The sequence below is a fragment of the Ipomoea triloba genome, chromosome 5 (assembly GCF_003576645.1).
Source record: "Ipomoea triloba cultivar NCNSP0323 chromosome 5, ASM357664v1".
Taxonomy (NCBI): domain Eukaryota; kingdom Viridiplantae; phylum Streptophyta; class Magnoliopsida; order Solanales; family Convolvulaceae; genus Ipomoea; species Ipomoea triloba.
The window spans coordinates 19,462,689-19,476,296 of NC_044920.1; the positions used below are offsets into that span (position 1 = coordinate 19,462,689).

At 30.4% G+C, this 13,608-nt stretch overlaps 2 protein-coding genes across 2 annotated transcripts; both read left to right on the top strand.

Moving 5' to 3' along the window:
- The first annotated feature begins 469 nt into the window (after positions 1-469).
- LOC116020709 lies at positions 470-3,102 on the top strand. The gene is made up of 3 exons (XM_031261206.1): positions 470-567; positions 661-849; positions 2,838-3,102. The coding sequence occupies exons 1-3, from the start codon at positions 510-512 to the stop codon at positions 2,972-2,974; spliced, it is 384 nt and encodes a 127-aa protein (XP_031117066.1). The 5' UTR covers positions 470-509; the 3' UTR covers positions 2,975-3,102.
- Positions 3,103-10,937: 7,835 nt separating this feature from the next.
- Positions 10,938-12,297, top strand: LOC116018773. Its single transcript, XM_031258760.1, has 3 exons — positions 10,938-10,987; positions 11,142-11,327; positions 11,956-12,297. Exons 1-3 carry the CDS (start codon positions 10,945-10,947, stop codon positions 12,129-12,131), a joined length of 405 nt encoding a protein of 134 aa, XP_031114620.1. The 5' UTR covers positions 10,938-10,944; the 3' UTR covers positions 12,132-12,297.
- The last annotated feature ends 1,311 nt before the right edge of the window (positions 12,298-13,608 follow it).

Below are 13,608 nucleotides of genomic sequence, written 5' to 3' on the forward strand. Positions count from 1 at the left end.
ACCAGGGTTCAAAGTGCACTGTATACTTTGGTGCATGTGTATGTATCTTATGTTGTGAGTTTTGTGTCTTGTGTTGTGAAATTCAGTATCTTAAGAGTATGAATTCTATAACTGAAACAAATTACTAATTGTGTCTTATGTTATGAATTTCTGTGCCTATGAACACAAATTATGTACCTAAATCAGATTTGAAAAAAAAAAATAAATATATAACATATGTATATGCCTTATGTTGTGATTTTCTGTGTCTTATATTATGACATTCTGTACCTTACAAATATGAATTCTATACCTTGTTGTGTCAATCTAGTAGACCGTGGTGGTCCATAATAAAAATTACCGTTTACCCATTACATGGACCATGGTCCACAATAAAGTTTGGGGTAGGGCAGGATAACCACAGTTTTATGCGGTGTATTACTCTATATAAAGTCAGGCCAATTGCCCATGTTTCCTAGCTACTACAACACACAGTACTAGATTCAAGTAAGGCCAGGCTTAACCAGGAGATGGAGAGAGTTCCAACCAAGCTAGCTGTCTTCCTAGCTCTTTTAATGGCTGCATCTTGTTAGTTCTATCTCTCTCAGCTCCTCAAACGCACATACTGCCTAGTGTATCATATTGATTAATAAAAATGATGAGTTTTATTATGTGTTGCAGTGTTGCCGTCAAGTCTGACGGAACAAATATCTGTAGGACCAAACAAGAAGCAGATGGTGATGACTGGGCAGCTTTGCAAGTCTCACGATGACTGCAAAGCCAACAGCGTTTACTCTACCAACTTCTGCGTCAACAAGATCTCTGGATCTGAAGTCGGTCATTGTGCTGGATTTGGTTCCAATTTGGGTGGTATGTAATTCTTTAGCTTCACTCTATATCTTCAACTTTTCAAATTGGGTTGGAGTTACATAGAATTTAACAGTTAGGATAAGCATTTATCATTACGTGTAAAGTTATAATGCACAACAAAGGTCTAATTTTATTTCTTATATATTTACCGTTATTGCATGAGGTGCTAGACTTCCTTTTTTTTTTTGAAAACAAAGCAACCAGATAAATTAATGCAAAAATGCAGAAATAGAGTCAGGAGGGACAGAGTCCCATTACATAGTCTCATCATGAGAAAAAACCAGAGATGCAAGCGTGTGATGAGCACTAATATTCGCTGCTCTAGGAATTAAACTAACTTGACACTGATTAAAAGTAGATATAGCAGCCTTGCAGGCATCAATCGTGACACCTACATAGGACCGAACTAGATAACGAGATGATAGTACGCCAGCATGGAGTTGCGCACAGTCGGTGTGTAATTGAACATCCGTCTTTGCCCAACAATTTTTCTAATCATTAATTACTAGATTTAACCTTTTATCGGCAGTTCTTATATCGTGGACCGCGGTCCACAATGCATTGTGGACCGCGGTCCCCAAAACGACGTCGTTTTGATTAATGAAACAGACGGAAGAATTCGCGCCACTCACTTTCTTTTCATATATACTGCACTTTCTTTTCATATATACTGCACTTTCTTTTCATATATACTACACTTTCTTTTCATATATACTGCACTTTCTTTTCAACACAATTGCAGTTCCCTTTCAACACAACTGCACTTTCTTTTCATATATACTGCACTTTCTTTTCATATATACTGCACTTTCTTTTCAACACAACTGCAGTTCCCTTTCAAAACAACTGCAGTTACTTTTTGATATAACTATAGTTTCATTCGATAATATACAACTGTAGTTATATCAAAAAGTAACTGCAGTTGTGTTGAAAGGGAACTGCAGTTGTGTTGAAAAGAAAGTGCAGTATATATGAAAAGANGTTCTTATATCGTGGACCGCGGTCCACAATGCATTGTGGACCACGGTCCACGATATAATTTGCGTTTATCGGTCTGCGTCTAACTATAAATTAAATGTAATAATATAAGGTGNGTTCTTATATCGTGGACCGCGGTCCACAATGCATTGTGGACCGCGGTCCCCAAAACGACGTCGTTTTGATTAATGAAACAGACGGAAGAATTCGCGCCACTCACTTTCTTTTCATATATACTGCACTTTCTTTTCATATATACTGCACTTTCTTTTCATATATACTACACTTTCTTTTCATATATACTGCACTTTCTTTTCAACACAATTGCAGTTCCCTTTCAACACAACTGCACTTTCTTTTCATATATACTGCACTTTCTTTTCATATATACTGCACTTTCTTTTCAACACAACTGCAGTTCCCTTTCAAAACAACTGCAGTTACTTTTTGATATAACTATAGTTTCATTCGATAATATACAACTGTAGTTATATCAAAAAGTAACTGCAGTTGTGTTGAAAGGGAACTGCAGTTGTGTTGAAAAGAAAGTGCAGTATATATGAAAAGAAAGTGCAGTATATATAAAAAGAAAGTGAGTGGCGCGAATTCATCCGTCTGTTTCATTAATCAAAACGACGTCGTTTTGGGACCGCGGTCCACAATGCATTGTGGACCACGGTCCACGATATAATTTGCGTTTATCGGTCTGCGTCTAACTATAAATTAAATGTAATAATATAAGGTGGTCCTGTTTGGTAAATGTCTGTTAGCTGATTAAGTTATGAAGTATGACTAGTTGATGTCATTAACTGATTGTAGGAAAGTGTTTGGTAAATTAGATGTTATATGATAGCTATTTGGAGTTAAAAATTCGATTAACTGAATATTTATATTGATTTTTTAATTAAGTCAAACACTTAATATTAGTCAAATAAGTCAAAATTAGTTAATAAATTAATTATTATATTTTACCAGGATAAATATAATATGGTTTACTTGATTTTTGGTAGGTGTGGCATCGACAACAGAGGACAAGAAAGGAAAGTCGAAAGGCGGGTGTGGGAAATGTAAAACCGACGCTGATTGCAGAGGCTGTCCAGCAGCAGCCGCTTGCGAGAAAATAATTTTAAACGGCTACTGTGCGTGATCTGCAATGATATTTCAATTCCCCAGTGATGGTGTCTGCTTGATAAAGACTAATCATATGTACTAAGAGTTCTTATGTATGATATGATTATCTCCTAATAAATCATTTGATTTCTCCTAAAAATATAATTCAATCATTGACAGAACAGAGTGTGTATTTAAAGCAGGTAATAAGTTATACCATAGTATAACTTATACTCCGTATTTAGTAATTATCAGGAAAGTTAATTTGTCTCATCTTTTTACATTAAAAACAAGTCAGATATAAAATAAATGGATGTATAATACTAACAAGCATGCCCAACCATCGTTTTAAGGAGTTTTTTTCTGCCGGCATGGACAACTTAACTGGTCACAGATTCACATAAGTAAAATTTATTAAAAGAGATCGATTAAAGATCAAATTTTACCCGCGACAATGTGGAAGCAACCTCTCAAAAAGAGAGGACTCCTTGTGCGAAAGCCTAACTTCTATTGATCTGTTGAATCGCCATGGTTCTAATAAAAATGTCAACATCAAAATTTTGTGAAAGTAAAAATTGATAACAGAGTAGAATTTGAGAGTAAGAATAGTATTTTTCAGTGAGGAAAAGAAGAAAAATAATGTGTAGGAAGATGATTTTTTGTGGGCTCCGCAAAGAAAGAAAAAGATAAGAAAAATTTGGGGACAGGAGTGTTGGCCGCACCAATTGTGCCTAGCAAGGCACGTGCACTCTATATGCCCAGGTAAAACTTTTTTTTTTGTTTTTTTTTTTTTGTTTTCATTTTTTATTCTCCTATTCTTAATCTTGATTTTTATAACTACTCAAATCATAAACCAACGCCTTTGCTTCTTCTTTATTTACATTGTCCGAAGTTGCAATTCAAGAAAAGATGCCGCATTGCGCTCAATTATTATACTATGGACTATAATTTAAAGGTGAACATTGAAATAAAGTACATTGAAAGTTTAGTTTTAATAATTGAATGTTTACTTTTTATGTATTAAAAATTTATTATTTGATATATTACTTACGAAAAATGAATTTTTAATTTATTAAAAATAAATATTTAATATATTAAAAATAACATTCATTCAATGTTCATAGAATAATTTGTCCGTTGTGCACTAAGTCCTACTCTTTAGTTTAGGTTGAGTTATACTTTGCAGTAATGGGTAAGAGCTACCAAAGAGTTATCATCACACGCTCCAAAAGTAACATTTTAAAACCTATTCAAAGATCCAATCTTCATACTTGTCTTCAAACCGAATCCACTAAGTCTAGAACAACCAATCAAGCTCTAAGAATCATGTTTGACTACACCAATAAAGCCATGGTTGAGGAATATAATTTTCTATGGCACAATCATACTCGTAACCTTTTACCACCTTCCTCTCGTCATAATCTTGTTAGGTGTAACTTGTAAGTAGGAATTTTTCGCAAAATATCTTTTTGATAGCTTTATTAATCATCAGGTACTAAGCCTCTCTCATGGCAATGGGCTTTCATCAACACCCATGCTTTGATTATATTGAAACGATCAATCTTGTTATCAATCCTGTCTCTTGCGCCTCATTCTTTCTCTTGTCATAAGTAATGGTTAGTCTCTCAATGAACTAGATGTTAGTAATATTTTTCTTCAAGCTAAGGTGCCCTTTCTAAAAATAAGTTTATATATGACACAACCCACAAGTTTTGTCAACAAAGACCATCCTAACTATGTTCGCAAACTTCAAAAGGCTATTTATGTGACAATCCAGAATAAATTGATCCGCATTATTCTAATAATTTTCCTTTGAGGAGTTATTAATTAGTTGAGCCTATTTACTTGACCTAATAAATAACTCCTAAGCTAGCCTATTTAATTCAAAAGCTCAAATTAATTCACAAATTGGTATAGTTGTTGCATATAAAGAATGCAAATTTTGAAGAGTTCTCTGCATATAAAGAATTCAAAGAAACATACATGCAAGTTGTTGTATATAAACAATTCATATAAAGAATGCAAATTTTGAATAGTTGTTGCATATAAAGATTTAAATGAATATACATAAGGGAAGTCGAAGAATAATACATGCTATAATTTAGAAAAGAAGGTCAGACATTAATATTAGATTAAAAAAGTGAGGAATAATTTTGTCTCAGCATTATCTTTTTTTCTTCCTAAAATCCATGGAATTAAAATCCCATGGGGGACCATGGGATTCTAATTCCATGAAAATCCTCCCTCCAACCAAACGAAGGAATTTAGTTGCATTCGGAATTAGGCGGGAATTAAGTGGGAATGGAATTGTAATTCCCTTCCACCAAAAGCCCTGTAATAGTATATGACTGTTTTGGGCAGGAAGTTAGAATTGAGTATTTTGTTTTTATTAATAGCATATATTATGTTGCAGATAACTATATGTACAGTTATATTGCGATTAGAGATTGTAGGAAAAGAGATTGTATTAGGAATTGTAATAACATATTTTAATGTACAATTGTAGTACGAATAAGAATTTTATTACCATATTTTACAACATTACACAACCTTAATAGTATATGACTGTTTTAGGCGGGAAGTTAAAATGGAGAATTTTGTTTTTATTAATAGTATAGATTACATTGCAGAGAAGTATATATATAGTTATATTACGATTAGTAATTTTAATCTAAAATTGTATTACGAAAAAAAAGTAGGAAAAGAGATATTGTATTAACATATTTTAATGTGCAATTGTAATACGAATAAGAATTTTATTATCATATTTTACAATATTACACAAACCTTAATAGTATAGGACTGTTTTGGGCGGGAAGTTAAAATTCAGGATTTTGTTTTTATTAATAGTAGAGATTACATTGCATGGAATTATATGTACAGTTACATATATTATGATTAATAACTTTAATCTAAAATTGTATTACGAATAGGCAAGTAGGAAAAGAGATATTGTATTAGTAATTGTATTAACATATTTTAATGTACAATTGTAATACGAATAGGAATTGTATTAACATATTTTACAATATCAAGCAAACTTTAATAGTATAAAACTGTTTTGGCGAGAAGTTAAAATTGAGAATTTTGTTTTTATTAATAGTATAGATTATTATTATTATTATTATTATTATTGTTATTATTATTATTATTATTATTATTATTATTATTATTTGGTTAGGTTTTTCTCTTTTATTTCACTGTATTGGAAGAAGAAAAAAAACGCACACACAATTGTAAAAATAAAAGAAGTAAAAAAATAAAAACTAAACTCCAATTGTATATCATCTATTTATTAATGTTATTGGGAAGAAAAGTCACAGTCCAGATCCGCAAACCGTTCTCCAAGAGTAGTCTATCTTGGTGGCTGTTTTTTTTTTTTTTTTTGAAAGGAAAAAAAAAAAAAAAAAAAAACCAATGGATAGATAGTCAAAAGATGTGTACGCTACAAATCAATTGTTATACAATGGATAGAGAGTTTTTTTTTTTTCTTTTTTTTTTGAGCCAACAATGGATAGAGAGTTAGAAACCAATTGTTATACTATTGATAGAGAGTCTATTTGTATACTGAATTTTGGTCTAAAAATTATATTTATATAATTAACATATTATCAAGGTTGGTCATGACCATATGCAGCTAGAGTGAAACAAGTCCCCTAATTTTTAGGGTCCAATTTTTTTAAAACAATTTATATATAATACATTAATTTTATATTTGAAATTATATTTTTAGAATTTATAAATTTGTCTTAATTGTAATTTAAAATAAAATTTTAAAAGAATAGACATCGAAATTTTGGTGAAATTACATTTTTATTTTTGCCATATAAAAACAATAATTTGGAGTTCAAATGAATTTGGACTCAATTACTTCAATTATATAGATTTTCTATATATTTTAGACTTTTATATTTATCTATCAGATTTTTTTTATTATGTTTAATTTCTTACTTTTATAAATAGATTAGAGATCTCTATACATTATTATAACGAAATCTAAATGTTAAAAAAATATTAATTTCTCTCTCCCTAGGTTCTTTTCTCTTTATTATTATCTTTTTATTTTTCGTTTTACGCTATTAAATTTAGATTGTATCTCGGAAAAAAAATGATGAAGGTCCAAATTAAAATATTCAATAAGACCCTATCTTTAGTGAAACGATCCTGCATATTTTGTGTCTTCAACTAGTAAATTGTGTCTATAAATAAATTGAAGACACAGAATACATAACTACACATATAATAAGCTAAGTTAACTACATATTATATGGCTGTAGTTAATATATTGTACCTGTAGTTAATTAACATACTTTCAATTTATTTATAGGCACATAATATGCTAATTATATATATATATATATATATATATATATATATATATATATATATATAATCTGAATGTGAGTTTAGAATAGGGTCAACAACGATGAATGATATAATTTGAATTGCAGTCAGAAATGACGTATCTGATATATATATATATATATATATATATATATATATATATATATATATATAAAAGACTTATTTTAATGTATTTTGATGCGTTAGATCGCACAACTCACCATTTTTTTAAATAGTGTATTTGATTGTTTCAAGACCTGGGTCTCGAAGAGTGAAACATTAGTTTGTTTTACACTTCTTTTCTATATATATACTTTTGTTTATTTGAGATGCTCAATGATTAGTTTGTAATGTAACCAAAGTTTAAAAGTAAAACAAACTAATGTTTTTATATAGTTGAATGCATGCTACTTTTAGCATTTACAAATATCCCACACCCCTCGGTGTGTGAGTATGTGAGTAAAGCCCTCGCCGGCAAAGGACCACAAGGAGGTAAACCAGCCTAGGTTACCCATAGCTAACCGGCTCAAACCCAAGAGCTTGAGGTTCGAACCCACGACCTCTCGGCTGCAGGTGTAACTCTCTTACCACTTGGGCTGTCCTTACGGTGTAATATTTCAATTTTAGCAAAAGACGCTCATTTTTAGTCTCAAATTTAAAATTAACAACATCATTTTTTAATGTTTTCTGAAGTTCATTCCTCCACAGCTAATTAATTAAATTTTTATTTCATAATTAGCGATTAACAAATTGTGTTAACGATTATTTGTTAACTACTAATTTTCTTAGTTGGGTTGACCACTTATTACCGGCGAATAATATTAATTGTTTGTAGAAAAGTATTTGGTAAAATTAGTTTTTTTTTAATACTACTAACTGCTCGAACCCACCACCTCCCGTATAAAGGGAAGGGTTTGATGCCACTGGACTACAAAGTCCTTGACTAGTAAAATTAGCTTTAGTTGTTAGATAATAATATATAAAATGATTTTTAAAGACATGAATATATTTTATAATAATAATTTATTAATTATATAATAATTACATGTAATAAAAATGAAAAATAGTTACATTATACATACTTTAATGGAGTTGGAACTAAAAAGGGGATAAAATGAAAAGATCAATATGGTTGGCACTTTGCCCCTTAATTGGTTTGACCCAATGCGAACAGAAATCAGTCTAAATATGATATTATTTTAAAAATGTCTCTTACAGTTAAAGTTTGTTTAAGACATACATCCCGTGGTCTAAAGAAAATGGATACAAATTAAAAATTTCAGTGACCAAAATTGAAAGAAGTGAAAAGTGAAGACAAAAGAAAACGCATTTTAGAATAAAATATATTTAGAATATAGAATAAAAGTTCTTTAAATATTAAAAAAATTAAATTGATAAAAAATATTTGTAAAAAAATTAGTCTTCAATAATGTACAACACAAATACCATATTTAATTTTCAAATGATTTTTTTAAAAATATTTTGTGTCTTCTCTGACTGACTGTTCATACAATTGTTAGTTTAAATAATGCACTTTCTAAATTAAAATGGCGGTGTTGCACACTGAATATGCCACATATAAAAACTCCCTCACATGCATATGTGCCGTGTGTATTGCAAATAGTATATTAATCGCACTTACAAATTGGGCAAGTGGGTGAGATGTCCTTTACAATAATACTTAGTTTTATACGCGCATTGCGCGAATGGGTTAATGTCTAATGTTTATATTTAAATAAATATTTGAAAGTATATCAATGCAATATTATATACGAGAAGTTTATACATGGGTAATTGAATGTTGAATTTTTTTTATTTAAATATCTAACTCAAAGTATATGAATCCAAGATAATATAGAAAATTCATTATAATTATTACTAAAATAAATGTTTGCAACCTTGTAAAATCAATAGTCTAAATATTTGGTCTAAAAATGATAGTATAAATAAATACTACTCCCTCTGTCCCATTTTACCTGTCTTACTTTCCTTTTTAGTTTGTCCCAAACTGTTGTTCTCTTTCCAAAATTGAACATCACCATCATTCTACTTTTCCCAATCTACCCTTATGACTTTTTTTTTCTTTATTGTTTTTATTTCTAAAAGTGAAAAAGTTTGGGGCATAATTGGAAAACACATCACATTTACTTTAATTTATTAAAAGCGTGCAAAAAGCAAATAAGACATCCATTTCGGGACGGAGGGAGTACTTTTAATTTGAATTTTTCTAAGTGTTCTTAATTCTCTTTTGAATAACATTGTCATTGTTTTCATCTTTACTATTTGTTCTCTTCCTTTTTGTTGGTAGTGTGTTATTTGCAATTCGTTTATTGTTGGTAGCATAGATGACAACGTTATACAATGAGATTATGATATAGGAGCTATGGACTTTCGTTTAGGTATTCTGCTTGGGGTTCATTTGGTTCAACCATTATTGTTGAATGAGTTATTGTGGATAAAGAAATCCCTAGTTTAAGAAAAAAGATTAAATAAATTAATAAAAATTTAAAAATTTAAAATATTATGTATTCCAAAGATATTAAAAGGTAGTTTCTCGTTTCAATTTGCTGGGTAATGGGTTATTTGAGTACTTTCATTGTCAACAAATCCCCCAAGTAGTTAATATGATTGGTTTCAAACTATTCTTTTTATTTTTTTCATAGTATTAAAGAAATACATATGTATCTTTTTTTGTGTAACTACTAATTTATTTAATTCAATAAGAGTAAAATAGAGTGATTCCGCAAGTAATAATTCCAAAGATTTATTTTATTATGTATTCCAAAGATATTAAAAGGTAGTTTCTCACTTCAATTTGTTGGGTAATGGGTTATTTGAGTACTTTCATTGTCAACAAATCTCCCAAGTAGTTAATATGATTGGTTTTAAACTATTCTTTTTTATTTTTTTCATAGTATTAAAGAAATACATATGTATCATTTTTTTGTGTAACTACTAATTTATTTAATTCAATAAGAGTAAAATAGAGTGATTCCGCTTGAATTTGTTGGGTTATTTGAGTACTCTCTTTGTCAACCAATTCCCAAGTAGTTAATATAATTAGCTTCAAATTATTTTAATTTTTTTTTTCATAGTATTAATAAAATACTTGGTAAATAAATATATAACATTATTTTAGGGTAGAAAAAATGGCGGTCTACCCATTTTAGGCCGGACTCTCTTTGGCTCTTATTAGTATAGTAGATAATAGTAGATAATATACATATAAACTATTAGTTGATGAAGTATATACCTGAATTCATGTTTGAATAATTGCTTAAACCAAAGACTCAAATTTGTCCCTTCTGACCTTTGCAATTCCTTAATCTAAAGCATTGATGGAGGCTGCGGTTTTAGGTTTTTCGATCTGCAGAAGTTGGAGAGAAGACCCGCCCCAGATAATGACCTTTAATTTATAATCATGTTCCATCAACGTGAAAAATTACCTATCAATTATTTGACACTATCCGTACTTGACCAATTGAAAATTAACATAGTATTAAATAATAAAATATTTATCTTAATGTGACTCAAACAACTAATTAATGAGCCACCCAAAATAAATATTCTAACATAGAGTTCAAACCTATATATATATATATAGATTGCTTATGCTTTCTATTGTAGATTCAATAGACAAAACAAGATATGTTGAGAGTTTCAATGAAGCTAGCGTTTTTACTATGTGTTTTCATGGCTGCATCTTGTTAGTTCTCTCTCCCTCCCTCACTTTCTCCTAATTTTCTCCATATTTATACACACAAAAACACACACACACACATATATATATACACACCACATATACATGCTGAATGTAATGGCTTATCAATAGTAATAATGAGTGAGTTTTGTACATGTAGTGTTGGCATCAAGTTCGAGTGCAAGATTAGGTGAAGGAACAGAGAGAAAGCAGTTGTTCATGACTGGGCAACTTTGCAGGTCTCACCAAGACTGCAAAGCCAATAGCCTCTACACTGGAAACTTCTGCATCAACAAAATCTCTGAATCTGAAATCGGGCATTGCGTTGGATTTGGTTCCACTTTGGGTAAAATTTTAGATTTAGTATATCCCTTCCTCATTTTATGATAAATATTTATATCATATGAATCATGGTTCACGTGAACTAGTCTACTTATATAAGGTTTATTTTTAATTCATTAAATGATTCACCTTGCTCATTTAAATGTTTATCTTTAATCAACCTTAGTATACAAAAAATGAACTTTAGTATATTAAAAATGAACATTTATTCATAGTTCACAATATAATTTACCTTTTATGAAAGAAATTGCAATACATTTAGAAAATTTAATACCAATTTGAAATAAAAATAAATAATTAGTTATGGTAGATACTGTAATACTTATATGTCAAATTATGATACTATTTAGGATAAAATTGATTGTTACTAATGATAAATATTGATATACTTACAACTGAAATATTGATATTTACCCACCTAGTTGTCTACAACCTAACCCATTTTACGGACAACTGGACAAAGATAGGCGCGAGACAATCTCAAACAAAATTTTGACATTTTAAAAAATAAAAACAACCATATATATATGGTTGCCATTCAAGATAGGCGATTTTGTAGCCGTGCCTCACTACTACAGAAATTACATATAAAGTTGCACATATAACGTCGGGTTTTGTTGGGCTTGTATCAGAAACAGAGCAAGAAAACAGCAAGTGCAAGAAAGAGAAGCACAAGAAGAAGAAGAAGCAGAAGAAAAGCAAGGCGAAGCCCAGTGGTTGTGGAAAGTGTGAAACGGACGACGATTGCAGGGGCTGCCCGGCAGCAGCGGCATGTGAGAAAATAATTTTAGATGGCATGTGTGCTTGATATCTGATCTCCTAACATTTCCCTAATAATGATGTCCATGAATCATATGCGCATGTATTAATCCTACGAGAGATCAATTATCTGCGTGCTTAATTATGTAATATGTACTGCATGTAATGTTATGCATTGATGGTTTCCTAATAAATTTCCTCTTTAATTTGTTGTTTTTTACATTGAAATGATGAACATATTAATGATATGTTATAAAAAAAAATTAGGAATAAAAATCAAACACGTCATGTAACTACACACCAAGCTGTAATTAGGCTACTTCACACAAAAAAAATTACAATTGAGTCCTTGAAGAATGAAAATTCATACAAGTACGAAGGGGACGCCATGCTTTTTCTTTTTTCTTTTTTCTTTTTTTTTTTTTTATAAATTTCAAAATAATTATTTTATTTAAAATTATTAAAATAAAATTTTAAAAATTATTTTTAAATAAAAGAACCTATAAGTCAACGATAAATAAGTCATTTTAGATCTAATTGCATAAATTTGTGTTTTTTAAGGACTCAATTGTAATAGTTTTTGAGTTCAGTGGCCTAATTGCAGTTTGGTGTGTAGTTGGATGACCTATTTAACCCTTATTCCAAAAAATTATTTATATTGGATATACAAATTAAATATTACTTAAAACATTTTGAAGGGATTTTAACTGTAATTTATTGGTAAATTTATATTATTTTTTAAGTAAAAGTTAATATTAGTTGGGTCTTCCGAGTAGTTTTTCAATTTAAACGCACGTAACCTTTCAACTTTCAAATTTAACCACTTGTGGTCCTTCCATTATTTTAAGTGTTAGGAAATATTACTACGAAAATAATATTATTTCTGAAAAAATAACAAGCACAAGGGTGAAGGACGAATCTGGTAGGATGTAAGCTTGAGTCATGTAATCACTACACTGTCCTTAAAACCTTATTTGCTACCTCTCTTGGTGCTAAGAGTGTTGTAGCCTAAATTTCCCATGATAAAACAAGTTACGGCTTCAAGCTTGAGCACTCAAACTATGAAACTCGGCGAACTAGAACAAGACTATGAACGCATACAATAGGTAAAGAAAGGAGGAGGAGCAGAGTTTCGAGAGAGAAAACTATGATTCCTTGTGCGTATAAAATCATCTGCTCTTTCACAACGTGTATAGGAGTTGAAGGATTAAATAGCATTTAACCACGACATTAAAACTGATATTAACTTAGTCAAGAACCCATGTAACAGCTAACCATTAACCTGAGAATTAATTTTATAATTCAAAATTGGAATTAATTCAAGATCAATTCCGTAATAAGATCGTAACAGACGAATTAAGACTCAGAACGATCGCTCCCCGAGTCGTACTACAAGACGAGACGAGGTGCCCGAGAGGTTAACTACTTTGCCAAACCCGAGTCGACCTAATGGCGAGTCGAGCGAACGAATCGTTAACCCCGAGCCGTTAGCTTACCAGAATACCGAATCATGCTTATGACGAGTC

Excerpts from the sequence above, each read along its gene's own strand:
- LOC116018773 (XM_031258760.1), top strand. The coding sequence starts at position 10,945 with ATGAAGCTAGCGTTTTTACTATGTGTTTTCATGGCTGCATCTT. Across the intron at positions 10,988-11,141 it reads TGTTTTCATGGCTGCATCTT|TGTTGGCATCAAGTTCGAGT; the intron begins GTTAGTTCTCTC and ends TTGTACATGTAG. Across the intron at positions 11,328-11,955 it reads TGGATTTGGTTCCACTTTGG|AAACAGAGCAAGAAAACAGC; the intron begins GTAAAATTTTAG and ends GGCTTGTATCAG.
- LOC116020709 (XM_031261206.1), top strand. The coding sequence starts at position 510 with ATGGAGAGAGTTCCAACCAAGCTAGCTGTCTTCCTAGCTCTTTTAATG. Across the intron at positions 568-660 it reads TCTTTTAATGGCTGCATCTT|TGTTGCCGTCAAGTCTGACG; the intron begins GTTAGTTCTATC and ends TATGTGTTGCAG. Across the intron at positions 850-2,837 it reads ATTTGGTTCCAATTTGGGTG|GTGTGGCATCGACAACAGAG; the intron begins GTATGTAATTCT and ends GATTTTTGGTAG.